Source organism: Tupaia chinensis, unplaced genomic scaffold, assembly GCF_000334495.1.
Source record: "Tupaia chinensis unplaced genomic scaffold, TupChi_1.0 Scaffold000317_1, whole genome shotgun sequence".
NCBI classification, from domain to species: Eukaryota; Metazoa; Chordata; class Mammalia; order Scandentia; family Tupaiidae; genus Tupaia; species Tupaia belangeri.
Window position 1 is genome coordinate 1,472,194 of NW_006159810.1, and position 16,876 is coordinate 1,489,069.

The window sequence follows — 16,876 nt, forward strand, 5'->3', positions numbered from 1 at the left end:
GAGTGCACGCGCCCCATAGCAAAAACCTCTCCAAAAAAAAAAAAAAAAAAACACGAAGCAGAATCTCAGGAAATACGTGGATCACCTGCTCCCTGAAGGGGCTGGCTTAGTTCTCTGTAGATCCGAGGAAGAGAATTGAATCAATATTAGGCATATAGTAGGAGTGTAGTAAGTGTGGATGGATGGAGAAAGGTTTCAGATCAATAAGCTTTTTTTCTCAATCCCAGTAGTCCAAGAAGGGCGCTACTCTGGTGGGAGATGTAGCGAATGCACCGCCTCTGAAGGTACCCCCACACCAGCCAGCCGTTCTTTGACAGGACTGTTGAAGAAGCAGATCAGGGCGGGGGTGTGTGTGTGTGAACTGGATAAGCTTTTAGGTCCTGTGAACCCCGGGATTCCTATTATTCCACGATCTTCGGTGCCTAGGGAAAGGAAGCAGCAAAGATGTTTCTGCTTTCAGCTTTAAGAGTTTAGGTGGGGAAAGCCACACGGATGTTCAGGGGCTTCACCCAGAATCCTGGTCCTTTGCTGAACTTTCTGCCACAGCTGGAAAACCTTGTCACACTGGCAGCTCACTCAACTTCCTCTAGTTTGGTTTAAGTAACCAGTTTGTTTCTTCTTAATTTTGAAACTCAGGAGAAATGGACTTGTGGAAACCTGGATCGGTCCTCTTAGACGCAGGTAATTACACAGCTCAGCCTCTTGGCCGTGACTAGATCGAGTCACGGGATTATAGGACTGGGGGTCTAATAAGCAGCTCGCCCAGGGCGTCCTTTCTAAGGCTTTCCCCGCACAGTAGGGTCCAGTTACTGCAGGAAGGGAACACTGGAACCTCCCCAGGAAGGCCCCGGGGAAGGAGATACCTGGATGACAAAAGAGAGAACTGTAAATATGAAGACAAAAAGCCAGTAGGGAGTTGGCTCCCCACCCTGAAAATGGTGTCGCTCCCCCTCCATCTGGCCGCACACCCTTCCATCTTTGCAAAATAATATCCAGGCTTTCTCTTCCCATAAACAAAAATGCTGTTTACTGCATTAAGGGCCTGAAACTCCAACAACCAACAAGACCTTCCCACTCTTGATTCGAGGGAAGATTTTTATGGCAGGAGTCTGAGGCAGATGAGAGGACTCAGCTTTGGAACACGGCCTTGCTCCCCCTCCTTCCAAGGTGGTGCCTTAGGGTGTTTCCCTGAGAGGCTCCTGGCTGGGAAATGCTGTCAGACACCCAAGTGAATGTTTTAAATGATGTGAGGAAGTGGGATGAGCTAGCTGACCTTGCATGGAAAGATGAAATCATCTGCTTTGCAAATTGGGAAAACATAATGAGCCAAGAGAAAGCTCATCTCAACCAAGGGCAAGCAGAATCCCCAGAATCTTCCTCCCATAGAGAATCCCAGAACTTCTGGGCGTCCTGGAAAAACGTGGAGACTCACTTCCAGCACTACCAGTTGCTCTGCCTGGAAAACCGATTGGGCTCACCAAGCTTAAGATTCTCACTGTCTTTATTTTCCTAAATGGTATACTCGAGACTTTGGCTCCCATGTAAGACGGCTTAAAGAAAACTCTCTCAAGGCTCCAGTTTGATTTAGAGTTTCTCAAAGCATGACATTTTTTGCATGTAGACCTCTAGTCTCAGAGGTCCAAACTGCTGGGGGACGAGGTTGCATTTGAGACGCCCTTACGTGAGTTATTTTATCTGGGTCCATCTACATCAACCCTCATTAGATTGTCCTCCTTGAGTCGGACTCATTGTTTTCCACTGACTCAGTCGCCAACTGCTGACAGGGCTACGTTCACTGGGCCCAGGGAAGGTTTATATGATGAATGAGATGCATTCCCTAACCTCAGGAGTTTGGGAATTTCACAGAGGGATAGTTTACACTGGCAAAGTGCTTAATACTTTCAGATAAGGAAACCGAAGCTAGATAGAATAAGTTGAGGGGACCAGCAGATGGTGTAATGGTTATGTCGCTGGACTCACACATAGTTGACCATGGTTTGAGTCCCAGATCCAGTGGCTTGAAACTCACACCAAGCACATATGCCTGCATGCCCAAAATCCCAAGAGGAGAATGGAGAAGGGATTGCAATGTGGTCATCTCCCCTAGGGGGTGATTTCTTGCTTTCAATCTCTCTGTCTCTCTCTGTCTCTCCAGCAAGCACATGCGCCCAATAGCAAAAAAAATCTCTCTTAAAATAAATAACAAGTTAATGGGAGTATAACTCAGGTCTCCTGATTTCAAATCACCTTGTGCACCCACAGGGGGCTGTGTCTTTAGTAGGCTGTCAGTAAATATGTATCGCTATTTTTCTCAGGAGGGGGATGGTGTGAAGAAGAGCACAGTTAGCTGCAAGCCGCCCTGGGCTGGGCGTGAATATCCACCCTGTCCCCTTCCCTGGGATAAAGCCAAATGCTTCCCATGCTTTTAAGTCACCAAAAGTTTTACTGCTCTTTCCAGGATTTGTTCCAAACGAAGAATTAAGCACACAGTCTTTGGAGCCAGTATCCCAGGGAGACCCAAGTAAGTTAATTGACAACTGGAAACCCATGGTGGCTTTGACATCTGATCTGCTCTCTCTCCTCTCTGCCCACTCACTCCTCCGCAGCCTGCCTCCTACCCTGCATCCATTCATGGCCTCTCTTCTGTCACTTTGTTCGAGGGGGAAAGGGAAGCTCTTGAAGGATTTAAACTGCCTGTGTGTGTGAGGGGAAGAGAATCAAGTTTTTTATACATCGCTATGGCAACAGGGTGAAGAATGGGATGGAATGGGGAGACAGGGCAGATGAAAGGAAGAGATGGGCTGGTCTTCAGGGGCGGTGCTCTGGTGGAGGTGGTGGTAGCCAGAGCCTGGAGTTGGAGGTGGGAATGGGGAGAGATAGGCAGATTGTAAAAAGGCAGAATTTAGAGGACCGAAGCAGAGGTATGAGAGACAGGGCAGTTAGACATTGAAATTCCTGGGTGAATCACACTGCAAGATGAGCATCAGGAATGGAGCAGGCCAGGAGCAGGGAGATCATTTCTGTCCGTCATTTTCTCTGAGACATTTGGTCTGATAGACAAGCACCAGATCTGGCGTTCAAAAGGAACAGCCCAGTCCAAAATTTAGAGTTGAATGACAATGAGCTGTGGTTCAAAACCAGGGCTGAGACAGAAAGCGTGCCCCAGGGAGGTAGGGAAGAGTAAGAAAAGACAGAGGACTTAAACTGGAAGAATCCCACTAGGTGGAGGAGAAGCCACCTGTGGCTACCAGAAAGAGGGAACCAGAAAAGGCAAACCAGTATAGGGTAGTGTCTCACAAGCTACAGAACTAAAGCATTTGAATAGTCTCCTATAAAGTTACCACCAGTCAGCCACCCACAGACTGAAACGCCTGAAGACATTTTAAAAATTAAAGATGCAGGACCAGCAATGGCATAATGGTTACATCGCTAAACTTCTACATAGTGGTTCATGGTTTGAGTCCCAGATCCAGAAGTTTAAAACACTCTAGACACATGTGCGTGTGTGCCCAAAATCCCAAGAGAAGTGTCCAAGATCCCGAGAGGAGAATGGAGGAGAAGGGATTACAGCGTAGCCAACCCCCTGGGGGGTGATTTCTCGCTTTCTGTCTCTCTCTGTCTTTCTGGAGAGCGTACATACCCTATATCGAAAACCTCTCTCCCTCCCCCAAAAAAAAAGAATTATTTCATTTTATGTATTATGCTTATTTTGTTTTGAGAGATTTTTGCTAAAGGGCACATGCACTCTCCAGAGTGACAGACACACAGAGACAGAAAGTAAGAAATCATCCCCTCAGAGGGAATTGCCACGCCACAATCCCTTCTCTTCCATTCTTCTCCGGAGATTTTGGGCACAGACACACACATGCCTGACATGAGTTTCAAGCCACTGGATCCAGGACTTGAACTGCAGTTGCCCACATGGGAGTCCAGCTGGCCTCAGTGGCTATATTATTATTTTAATTGACCAGAGAGAGACAGTGAGAGAGGAAAAATGAGAAAGCAAGCTGCAAGGTCTGGGACTCAAACTGCAGTTGGATGTGTGCAAGTTCAGCCCCTTAACCACCATGCCACCTATTGGCCCTTCCCCTTTAGTTCTTATTAACAGTTATCCCCCTCTCCTCCCCAAAAAAGTGTGTATCGTAAAAGGCATCTTGAACTAATCTGTTGACATCTGGAAGAAAAACCCCAACCTCAAACTTCACAGTGCACGAATCACCTGGGGAGCTTGTTAAAGTGCACATCTAATTCTATAGGTTTGGGCGAAGCCTGGGAGTCAGAACTAACCTCCAGCCAACCTTAGGTATTAGGTGGGTGGCGAGCCCTAAATGGCACCACTGCCACCTGCTGTCAAGAAAGTCACATTGCAAGTGCAGACCCAGAACCAAGTGGGCTGTTCCGAGAACATAACAACCGTACAACATCTACTTCTCTCCTGCTTTACCCCAGGTTTTAGTGGTATCTTTCAAGTCCACCTCTAAATTTTATTTGATTCTTCTAATCTTCATCTAAAAGGTCACCCTTGGGTACAGGCAGTTTGAGGGTGGCAAAGGACAGAAGCCAGCTGAACGGGAAGAATTGGCAGGCAGCAGGCGGTAAAAGCTGTTGAGCTCTGCTAATGAGCCCAGGCACAAACCAGTGCTTTGATTCCAGATGGAGTGGAGTCTGCCAGCCCCAGAGATGTCCCAGTCATCTCCTGTTGCTCCTCTGGTTTTGACTACTGTGCCCCACTCCCTGCAAGATTATAAAACACATTCTCAGATACAGCTTTTCTTTGGTTCACCAATTCTGCGGTAGCATTCATCAATTAAGTGCTCAATAATTCTGCTTGGAGGGAAGGCAGATGGCATAGTGGTTACATTGCTGGATTCCCACATGGCCAACCATGGCTTGAGTCCCAGACCTGGTGGCATGAAACTCATGCTGGGCACATGTGGTATGTGCCCAAAATCCCAGGAAGAGAATGGAAGATAAGGGATTGTGGCATGGCCATCCCCACTGCCGGGTGATTTCTCACTTTCCCACTGTCTCTCTCTCTCTCTCCTTCAAGCACATGTGCCCTAAGGCAAACACCTCTTTCAAAAATAATAATAATAATTCTGCTTAAAACTTGATCAACTCATATTTCTTTATTACTTTCACTTCTTTATGGCTTTCATCAAAATGACAACAACCCCCTCGGTCTATGGCACTTCTACTGCAGAATGGGGAGACTCCGTACCCACAGAAGCTGTGTGGCGTTAAGAGCCTGTGCGATGGTGGACCATGTAGACAGACGCGGGGTGTAGAGTTGTCCGGCAGCTGTTTCCTGCCACCCCCAAGGGCGACGCTGACCCCAGGTCCTCTTGGGTACTCCAGCCCAGAAACTCCTAACTTTACTTTTTCTCTCTTTTCTCCATGGAATTCTGTTTCAAAATATTTTTGTCTCCCAAATTGCAATTGTTAAATAATGGATTCTTCATTTTTTATTAACCAAAGGGATAGAGAGCTCCCAGTAAGAACCTCTGGTCAGCATGGACTAAGAATTTATCATTTCTGTCAAGAGCAAACAAACAACAACACTAATTCCTATTAGCCTGGATGGCTTTTTGCTAATTCCTATTAGCATCTGAGAGGTTGAAAATAGCTTGCAGCCCTTACCTCCATAGTAACCTTCATATATTCACACAGGTCCAGGGATCTTAGCTAGAACGACTGTCTAGTCTGTCTCACAACTAAAAGAAAGAAAACCAAGATAGTGACATCCAGGTGCTGAAACTGTGTAGACAGATCTGTGTTCATCATTCCTTTGGTTGCTTCTCCCAGAGAAGGGAAGGTTGGTGTCAATTCCTTATTCTACACTTCCTGTCTGCCCCTCAACACTAACTTTGCAGATTCTGTCACACCCTGTAAAAACCCAACACATATTTCTAAAATGTTAAAATAAGAGTGAAAGGCTACAAGCTCTTGAGGCTCAGACTTGAATTCCTGCCTGGACACCACCGGAGAGCCTTCCTGAGCTTGACTGGGACATCGCTGCTCCTGAAGCGAATGAAAGTGGCTGGTTCATCGGATTCTAAAACGGGGGTGGAGATAAGTACTGGCCCAGCAGGGCCTCTGTGCCCAGGGAAACTCTGTTAGAGTTTAGATGACTAAAAGTACTCTGTCTTACGACCTCTTCTTCACTTCCTTGCCATTGGGATCTCAGGTGTCCTAGTGGAGAAAGAAAGAAGTTAGAGGATGCTAGGTGAGCACAGTGGGAAATAACCAGAATAACCGAGTCTTTTTCCATTCCTCAGACTGCAAAGTCGATCTGTCATTTTTAATTGATGGAGGTTCTGGCATTGGAAAACGTCGATTCCGAATCCAGAAACAGTTCCTGGAGGAGGTTGCCCAAGCTCTTGACATTGGCCCTGCTGGTCCACTGATGGGTGTTGTTCAGTACGGGTAAGTGCAGTTAATGTCCCAAATCCAGAAACCAAATGACACTGCATGCTTCTTTTTTTCTTTTCTTTTCTTTTTTTTTATGCAAAAAAAAAAAAAAAAAAAAACACCAACATGTCGGGAGAGCACAATTTCTTCTCTTAACTAATGCAAATGTAAATGAAAAAAGGAGGGGGTGAAGAAATCCAAATGCCATTGAAGAAATCTGAGACCTCCTGAAGGGAAGGATAAATTAGCAAATGCTTGCAAGTAAATGGCATTTGTGCTCATGATTGGCAGAGAGTACTGGGCTGGGAATTAGGAGGGGTGGGTGCAAGTCTTAGTTCAGCCACTAAGAAACTGTGTGGCTTTGGGCTAGGCCCTCAGCTCTCCAATCATCAGAGTCCTCGTCTGGAGATCAGGAACACTGACTTCCCTCCGGTTCCTGACTTGAAGAGCATTTGTTTGAGGGGCCGCACCCTGGGCTGCAGCCTACTCACCTGTAAGAAGCCTAAAGAGCAGAGTGCTGGGCCAGCAGATGGCATAGCAGTAACGCTGCTAGACTCCCATATGGCTGACTATAGTGTAAGTCCTGGACCCGGTGGCTTAAAACTCACTGGGCGCATACATGTGTGTGCCCAAAATCCCAGGAGAAGAACGGAGGAGAAGGGATTGTGGTGTGGCCATTCACTCTGGAGGGGTAATTTCTCACTTTCTGCCTCTCTGTGTGTGTCTCTCTGTCTCTCTCTGTGTGTCTCTCTGTCTCTCTCTGTGTTTCTCTGGTGAGTGCACATGCCCTACAGCAAAAACCTCTCCCCAGAAAAAGAACATAGTGCTTTGGGTTGTACTTCATCTCTTCTAAAAACCTGGGGCCTCCGCACTGATACTGGAAAATCTCAGCAGGCTGTGAGGAAGACCAAACTGTTCTCACTTTGCTCTATTGTTTTATTAGGGTAGAAAACGAGGGCCCATGTTGACATCCACTCTCAATCTTCCTTTCCTTTATTTGGGATAAGAAGTCCCTTTTATTTCAGATATGAATAGGTTTCTCCCTAAAATGAATATACAAATATTGACAGATAGAAATGATCAAAGAGCAAGTATGCCTAAATCCCTAATTTATACATACACCTTAAAAAGGTGGTCTTTAGACCAAGAACCTCCATATAATTATCATTATCACAAGTAAAGTTACCTATACCTGACAACACCCATGGGACTCCCCCAGCCCCTTCAAAGATTTCCTAAGGGCTTCCCAGGGCAGCATTGTAACTGAGGTTATTATGTTATATCGAAGACACTGGAATATTTATTTTTCAGTTGTCAAGAGAAACAAACAAAAATGCTTTATAGTCTTAAAACTTACAATGTGTGTATTTTTAGAATTAAATGCCAATCACACATCTTGTCCTATCTTCTGTTCCTCTGAGGAAAAATCGGTAGATTACTTAACTGGTACTTGTGTGTAGTCAGAGTTGATTATTATAAAAATAGCCAATGGCTGCAGATGCTACCCCGCAGGGTCAAATGATCTATCTTGAGGTTCTGCCTTGAAATAAGAAGGGAAATACTTTTGGCTATTGTTTTCTTGTTTTCCAAATGTCAACCCATTCTTATTCCTGTGTTACTTTTTAAAGATAGCAAATGGGTAGCGGGCTTTTCTGGGGAGGAAATGTAAGCGTTTTAATGCCGGATGTCCCTAGTCAATTTTATTGGTGGGTTCAAAGCTTGGCGTGTTATCTTGCATTAAAAATAGCTGCTTTCAAAGCTGTGTAGACTGAGGTTTATAGTGTAATGAGAAAATAAGGTGATAAATATGTCCAGAAAAAGAAAAATGGCATGAGAATAGTATTGCAGGCCGATGAAAACGTGGCTTAAAGAACAAATATAGCAGGGGGGGAAACAAATAAAGATTCCTTTCGCCCCTCCCCCCAAAAAAATCGTTTTCTCCCACATTTTCCTAATGTGATCACCATTTGCAAGAAAGAGTTCAGCTCCACAGCTCCCAGTTTCACTTTGTGAAAGTCCCAATGCTGCCTGCCTTTTTCTCTCCAAGTCCTCATTAGTTGGAGAACTGAAGGGAAATGTGAGCTTGTCCTCCACTGTGTGCTCACATAAACTAATCCATCATCTTCACCCTCCTTTGGCATCGGGGTGGCGTGGAAAGCACAATGAACCGCTAGCAGGCTATCTGAATTCTGGCCTTAGCTCTGCTGTGTGACCTTAAGCAAGTCACTTAACCTCTCTGTGTAAGTGCTGCCATCTGTAAAGTGCGGGGTCAGACCAGATGATTTATTTGGGCTCTGCCAGCCCTGGCGTTCTGTAATTCAGTGACCGTCTCTGTGTTCAGAAGACATCCGGTGAATGCTGGACTAACAGATTAGATGAACGGCCTCCCCCTTGCTCTCAGCCTTGGGGTCCTTAGGTGGGGCGACCCATATGAATTGGGTCACAATGAGGTTATGCATCTGTCTGTGGAAAGTGGGAAACAAAATAAATTGGAGGGGAGCCTATGAAGGGTGTGAGGCAGCTGAAGGGAAGACGCATGTATCCAGCTCTTGAAATCGCTCTCGAATGTAGTTGTCCTGCTTCTCTTCCAGGAGGCTCCCTTCAATCCTTCCCTCATCAAATGTTATTGGTACATACAGAGGAAGGGAGTGGGGTGGGAAGGGATAGGGAGGAGGTTCATTGCATTTGCCTCTCAGCAGCCCAGCATCCTCTGCCAGGTGCTTCGTCTCTACTTCTCTGTAACTTTCCTAGGCTCTGGCTGAGTTCTTACCTCTGATCCAGACTCGAGGGAAATCTGAACCACTTTGGAGCTCGCATGTTCCCTCTCCCATGTTCCCCGCCTAGAAGGTCGATAATCCACAATCATGTTAACCTCTCATGAACTACAATGTTCCTAACACACCATTGCACACCTCCAGTAAGAGAGTTGGTCTTTGATATAGACTCAGAGAAGTTGAGTGTCTTTCTCAAGAAAACACAGCTAAATGCATGACCAGGGACAGGGGACAAATATGAATCTGGAGTTAATCCCTAAAGTGTCAAACAAAATTGCCCTCTAAGTGAAGATTTTGCTCATCTGCCAAGAAAGCTTCCACCACCCTGAAGACTAAACGAGGATCCAGGATCAAGCCCTTGTCTTGCACACAGGTTCTAAGTTAAAATTATACGGTTTAACCAACAGGCTCATAATTGCACTGGATGCCAACAAGAACACTAAAAAGCTGAAGGAAAGAACAGCTAGAGCAAGCAGCGATTAGGGGAACTCCAGTAAACAGAATGAATATGGGCACACAGCTTGCGTTCGGCTGCAGCTCAGACCCCACAGGTGCTAAATGCTCTCTACACCTTCAGTGTGCATTCATTTGAGGCCCCAATGTCAGCATAAGTGGGACAGAACTGTACATGTTCTTTTGAACTTTGCATTCAACCCTGGGATATCAAAATTGGAAAACAGATTTTGGAATAAAGCAAAATGTTAGTTTTTCTCCATGTATAATGAAATACTTTTCTTTGCTCTTGGGTCTATGCCAGCTGCCCACTGTTTCAGGCAGGGCAGGATTCTGGACTGGGTTGTGTTTCCTTAGTCTTCTTGGACCACAGACTGACAGTCATGCACTCCGCTGACCATCCCTTCCTGCTCTAGCATGCAAGGAGGATGCTCAGAGGTTCCCTAGATCGGCAGAGCTGCCGTGTACAGAGTGGAGGGAATACATGAGAGGTCAAGTCTGGTGTGTTAAGCAAAATAACGACCCCCCAAATTATTCATATCCAAAGCCCGGGCATCAATGAATGTTTTGCCTCAATAAGAAAAAGGGACTTGGCGTATGTAAAATGGGGGAGGTCATCCAGGATTATCTAGGTGTCCCAATCTGATCATTCGAGTCTTTAAAGATGGAAAACCTTCGTCAGCCATTGCCAGTCAAAGGGAGACATGACTGTGGGAGAATCGTCAGGAAGCTATGGAATCGCTGGCTTTGAAGGTGGAGGAAGGACTGCGAGCAAGGAACACAGCAGCCTCCAGAAACTTGGAAGGGCAGGGGAAGAAATTCTCCCTAGAGCCTTGAAAATGGAATACAGCCTTGCCACAGCTCAGTTTTAGCCCAGGAAGATCCAGGATGGACTTTGAACCTCCAGAACTATAAACTATTAAGTGTGTGTTGTGTAGGCCACTGAGTACATGGAACAGCAATAGGAAACTAAGAAAGTGGGCACCACCATGTTGGTGGACAGACCACCCTGTGGCATACTCAGTCTGCAGCAAAAGAGGGATTGAGAGGGGTTAAGGCATGAGATACAAGGGGATGGGCCACAGGAGATGCGAATCACAGCATTGGCCATGGACTTCAGAGCAGGAAGGGGCTGTCTGGGCCCTGCCACAGACTGACAGTCATGCACTCCGCTGACCATCCCTTCCTGCTCTAGCATGCAAGGAGGATGCTCAGAGGTTCCCTAGATCGGCAGAGCTGCCATGTACAGAGTGGAGGGAATACATGAGAGGTCAAGTCTGGTGTGTTAAGCAAAATAACGACCCCCCAAATTATTCATATCCAAAGCCCGGGCATCAATGAATGTTTTGCCTCAATAAGAAAAAGGGACTTGGCGTATGTAAAATGGGGGAGGTCATCCAGGATTATCTAGGTGTCCCAATCTGATCATTCGAGTCTTTAAAGATGGAAAACCTTCGTCAGCCATTGCCAGTCAAAGGGAGACATGACTGTGGGAGAATCGTCAGGAAGCTATGGAATCGCTGGCTTTGAAGGTGGAGGAAGGACTGCGAGCAAGGAACACAGCAGCCTCCAGAAACTTGGAAGGGCAGGGGAAGAAATTCTCCCTAGAGCCTTGAAAATGGAATACAGCCTTGCCACAGCTCAGTTTTAGCCCAGGAAGATCCAGGATGGACTTTGAACCTCCAGAACTATAAACTATTAAGTGTGTGTTGTGTAGGCCACTGAGTACATGGAACAGCGATAGGAAACTAAGAAAGTGGGCACCACCATGTTGGTGGACAGACCACCCTGTGGCATACTCAGAGTCTGCAGCAAAAGAGGGATTGAGAGGGGTTAAGGCATGAGATACAAGGGGATGGGCCACAGGAGATGCGAATCACAGCATTGGCCATGGACTTCAGAGCAGGAAGGGGCTGTCTGGGCCCTGACTCCCCATTGCTACTACTGGGGAGCTTTGAAAACACACTGATGTAGGAGACCAGATGGTAATGCAACGGTAACACATACTTTCCCAGGCTGATCCACATGGGAAGTTCTGGGTTTGCATCTGAAGACCTCTCTGAGTTTGCTAGGAACACGATCCAGGGCTGGCTGAAGTTGGGGGTGGTGACAGCACCCTTAACCCCCAGGGTTCTGTCTTGTTTGTGGAAGGGATAAATTTTTTTTAAGAAATAACCTTTTGGGACCAGCAGTTGGTATAATGGCTATGTTGCTGGACTTTCATGTGGTCAACCACAGTTTGAGTCCCGGACCCAGAGGCTTAAACTCATGCTGGGCCCATGGGCGTGTATGCCCAAGATCCCGAGAGGAGAATGGAGGAGAAGGGATTGTGGCATGGCCATCCCCCCGGGGGGTGATTTCTCACTTTCTGTCTCTTTCTGGCGAGCACACATGCTCTATAGCAAAAAACTCTCCCCCCCCCCAAAATTTTTTTTTAGAAAAAATAACTCCAGACCTATTAATCCAGAATCTGGATGAGATCAAGAAGTCAGTATTTTAATTTGTAATTCCAATCTGTAGTCAAGGTTGAGAATCGCTAACTCCCCAAGGTGGCAGTGGACTGAGGGAGGGAGATAGCTCAGGTTCCCATGTACAGAGTGGACACAGTGGCTGGAACATGGATCTCTCAACTCAGCCCACTGTACTTCTCAAGACATCCCTTTCCCCAGTCTCCGCTACCTTTAGAGGAACTAGCAGAATCCCAGAACAACACTTGTCATCTGCCTGAACTAACTCTCCAGGGCCTAAGGGCCATTGCCAACAGCTTAGTTTTAGCCCATGAAGACCCACAGTGGATTTTGAACCTCCAAAACTGTAAATGAATAATTGGGCATTTTTTAAGCCACTGAGTTGCAAAGACCCCACTATGCTACTTCTCTTTGAGACACTGACAGGCAAGCCTGTGAGCTGAACTCCTCAGGGACAGAGTCTCAAGGCCACGTGAGCTGTGAATGCAACTTACACAAGAATCTTATGCTTTTCTTATCCCCCACCGTGCAGTGCTCCTGGAGGCACATGCAAAACAACTACACTTGTACACTTGACTTCATCAGTGATTCCCCTTGAACTCCCATCACGTGTTCATTGGGTTTATCCAGGGTCCTCCTGAGACATTCACTCTCTGGAGAAGCATATGGTCATTCATACACGTTAGAACCCTTGGGAGCTCTTAAAAATCCAATGCCCAGATCAAACAAATCAGAATTTCTGAGTGTAGAGACCAGACATCATTATTTTTTAGAACTCCCCAGGTGATTGAATTTATTGCCCAACTAGAAAGTGAATGTATGAATATTCCCACAGGCCTGTGCTGTCCTCTGGCGAATCTCATGACTCCTCTCTCTCATCTCCCCACAAATGATCAGTGCAGAGGGGTGCCGGAGCATCATCCCCTCCCTTTCTCAGCCTTCTTCTTACTTCTCTCAACATTTTGTTTTCAGAATTATCTATTTAATTTTATTTATTATTATTCTAATTTGACCAAAGAGAGAGAGGGAAAATGAGAAAGCAAGCTTCTGGGTCTGGGACTTGAACCTTAGTCAACCATGTGGGAGTCAATTACCTTAACCACCATGCCACCTGCCAGCAAAACTTCTCTAGATTTTTTATTCTCCTTCCTTCCTCATCAGTGGCAGCCCCACTATTGACTTTCTTGATTCTCAGAACATTCTCTAAACCGCTGCTATTCAATACAACCCACAATATCATCCGGGAAGTTGTTGGAAATGCAGAACCTCAGACCTTACTCCAGTCCAACAAAATTTGAATCTGTATTTTAAGAAGTTCCCCAGGTGACTGGATGCACATCTGAGCTTGGGAGTCTCATTTTCCAAGACACCCACTTCCCCTGCACTCACCAAGCCCTGGGAGGTGGTGACAGATTAGCAGCTGGGAGCCAGTTGGTTCAAGTGAGCCTATCGGGTCACAGATCACAGGACCACCTTTCCTCCAGCAGGAATAGGGTAATACTGGTTAATTTTCTGCTCTTTTTGGTGAATGGGAGGAAATATAGTTATTAGCAAAAAAAAAAAAAAAAAAAAAAAAAAATCCTAAAAGTGAAACTTGGTAATAAGACATTGCTCCCCTTCTCTGATTCTAGTAAATGTGAAAAGGCCAGTGTGCATTCATCGAGGGCTCCTTATTCAAAGTCCTCTAGCAGGGTGTTCCTGGCCACTGCACCCTGGGTTGGCTATAACTACTCCAGCAGAACTCATTAGCTGCCTTGACAGAATCATTTTCAATCAGAGCCTCGTAACATCCTCAAGGGACAACTCTGCCAGCCAACCTGCACCCACCAGCATGTCATCCTGAAACAGCCTCCTGATCTCACAAGGATGCCTCATTTCTTTGACGGAGTTCATAAGTCATCACATTTCAGTAAAATTGAAATGCTAAAGAGTTAGGTTATTTGATTATAAAGTGATGTTTTATTGGAGGAAACGGTTTCGAAAAGTTCTTGCAAGAGGGAATATGATTAGCTAATATTCCTCTACTGACATAAAACTCATTTGAGAGGCTCATTTTATGTGACTAACACTGTTATTGGGGTAAACAAGTGGACTCTGGGATTTTAACAGAATAGGAGCTTTCAGACTGGAAGGGCCTCAGAAGTTCTCTCAGATCCAGGGGTTCTCACACTTCCCTAAGGATAAGAACTACCTACATCCTATTTAAAAAAAAAAAACAATCCCGGGGACCAGCAGATGGCGTAGTGGTTAGTTACATCGCTGGATTTGCACACGGCGTACCATGGTTCAAGTCCTGGACTCAGCAGCTTGACACTCACACCAGGCACACGTGTGTGCATGCCCAAATCCCAAGAGAGAATAGAGGAGAATGGAGTGTGGCATGGCCATGCCCCCTGGGGGGTGATTTTTCACTTTCTTTTCTGTCTCTCTGGTGAGCACATGTGCCCTATAGCAAAAATCTCAATCAACCAATCAATCAATCAATCAATCAAATGATCCTGCATCCCATTGATTTCTTCCAGAAGAAGCCTGTGGTCTACCTAGTTTAATGAGTGTCCCAATGACTTTTATTATCAGGGAGGTCTGGAAACATGAAGCTCCATCCCACTTCCCTGCCTTTGGTCCCAAGACTTATTAGGAATCACCTGTGCCCATCTCTGACAAGTGACCCCTTGCTTCTTCACCCATGTGCTCATCCTAAGAGCTGTCAAAGACTTACCATCCGTCCCCAACACCTGGAGTACCATTTATCCAAGACGACGTGTTTACCATGTACTGAGCACTGTGCCTTTGGCAGGGGATGTGCCATCACCAAGGACGTGCAATCCGTCTCAGTGGTTTGATCACAGTAGCCTGTAAGACCCTTGATGGATGAGCTGTGTGCCTTTGCCCCAATCATAATGTTAGCTACTGGGCATCAAAGGTCCTCTGCTCCAAACTTTTGGCCCATTAAATCAATAAGTAAATATGCGAGAGATTCTGTTCTTTTAGGACCTCACAATCTAAAGAGGGAGGCAATAGCTTCTACAGGAAATAGCATTAAATACATATAATTAAAAGCACCTGTTCGTTAGGTATATGAATAGCTCCTCTGGATGTTCCTGAAGATGGGTTTGTCTGTGCCTGTGGTGTAATTGAGGCAGAGGATGATCTGAGTGGATCTCAGAAGAAAAGTATTCAACTCCGCTGGGGATGAGCTGAGAGGAGGAGGACATCTGAGCTTTCTTTCTTTCATATATTCATTCCACATGATCTCTTCCATTCCAAATGCTGGGTACTGGGGATCTGAAAGTGAAAGAGAGGGCCTTTTCTCAAGTAGGTTGCAGGCGATCATCCTGATTTGCAGATTGCATACTTGCAAATTCATCTACTTGATAAAATGTATTTGTCACCCCCAAATCAATGCCCATGGCACGTTCACAGTCATTTTTGGACATAGGTAGAGGGGATGACTTTTAAGCTGCCCAGTGCACATGTTCTGGCCAAGGTCAAACAAGACAACTCTCTACCTTCTTACTTCAGCTATTTCCAAGTATCCTTTTCAACGTCTGTTTAGCACCACATTTTTTCACACTTTTATGCCTTCCTTTGGTGATTTCACTATTTAAAATGGTCCCTAATGGAACCAACAGGTGGCATCATGGTTACAACGCTGGACTCCCATGTAGTTTACCACAGTTCGAATCTCAGACCTGGCAGCTTAAACTCACGCTGGGTGCATGTGCATGCGCCCCAAAATTCCAAGAGAAGAATGGAGGAGAGAGGATTGTGGTGTGATCATACCCCTTGGGGAGTGATTTCTTTCTTTCTTTCTCTGTCTCTTTGGTGAGCACACATGCCTTATAGCAAAAATCTAAAAAAAAAAAACCAAAAATTATAAAAAGGTCTCTAAATACAGTACTGAAAGGCTGTCTAGTGCACCTGAGTGCAAGAAGGCTGTGTATGCCTTCCAGAGAAAATAAGTGTGTTAGGTAAGCTTCGTTCGGGCATGAGTTAAGGTGCTGATGGTACGTGCAGTGTTAATGACTCCATAACCTGGTACATTCAGAAAAAGGAGAGGAAATTTGCCAATTCAATTGTGAGCCCACTTCAAAAAGTACTAAATAAAACCTATAGGGTGTGATAAAGCCATGGGAAAAGGCTAAGCTTATGGACTCATGAGACGACTGGTGCAGAATAACAACCAAGCAGAGCGGACAGCATTGTGGCGAGGCTCACAGTCAAATACTTCTATAGTCATATTGCCCACGGTATTGAAAATATTACTCCCTCTCGGCGAACATTTTATTATAATAAATGCTGCATATAATCATTTTTAAGAAATATATGTTAAATTTGATGTTTTGAAAGAAAAATACATGTAAGACAAGGTTATATATGAATCTAAAACTGTTCTGACCAGAGGCTCCTAAGAACTAAACTCCATTTTCCACCAGGAGCAATGAATGGCCTATTACTTACTAATTCAGTTTTCCTGGCAACTTTATAGACTGTAACTACCAAGAATAACAAGACTCCTCCTATTTGTAGTTTGGGAAAGAGATTGGTGTCCGATTATTGCTCTACAAAGTAAGAAGCATTAAGACAGCCATCTTAATGATCAACATTTTAAAAATTATGAACATGGGGGTGGGCAGTGGGTAGGGTGGTGGTGAAGGTGCTAGACTACAGTTCAAGTCTCGAACCTAGTGGCTTGCGTGCTTATTCTCCCTTTTGCTCTCTCTCTCTGTCTGTCACTCTCTGATCTGCACATGTGCCCTACAGCAAATT

General features: G+C 45.5%; 1 protein-coding gene across 3 annotated transcripts in view; it reads left to right on the top strand.

The window, feature by feature from the left end:
• The window catches only part of VIT (vitrin), a 132,482-nt gene that overhangs the window by 93,796 nt on the left and 21,810 nt on the right, over positions 1 to 16,876 (top strand). For 2 of the 3 annotated variants that reach the window (XM_006151330.2, XM_027772992.1), the window contains 3 exons: positions 637 to 681; positions 2,459 to 2,521; positions 6,279 to 6,426. In XM_006151330.2, coding sequence (XP_006151392.1) covers positions 637 to 681; positions 2,459 to 2,521; positions 6,279 to 6,426 — 256 coding nt within the window. The remainder of the gene's footprint in view (positions 1 to 636; positions 682 to 2,458; positions 2,522 to 6,278; positions 6,427 to 16,876) is intronic. The other variant, XM_027772993.1, reaches the window with a different exon arrangement.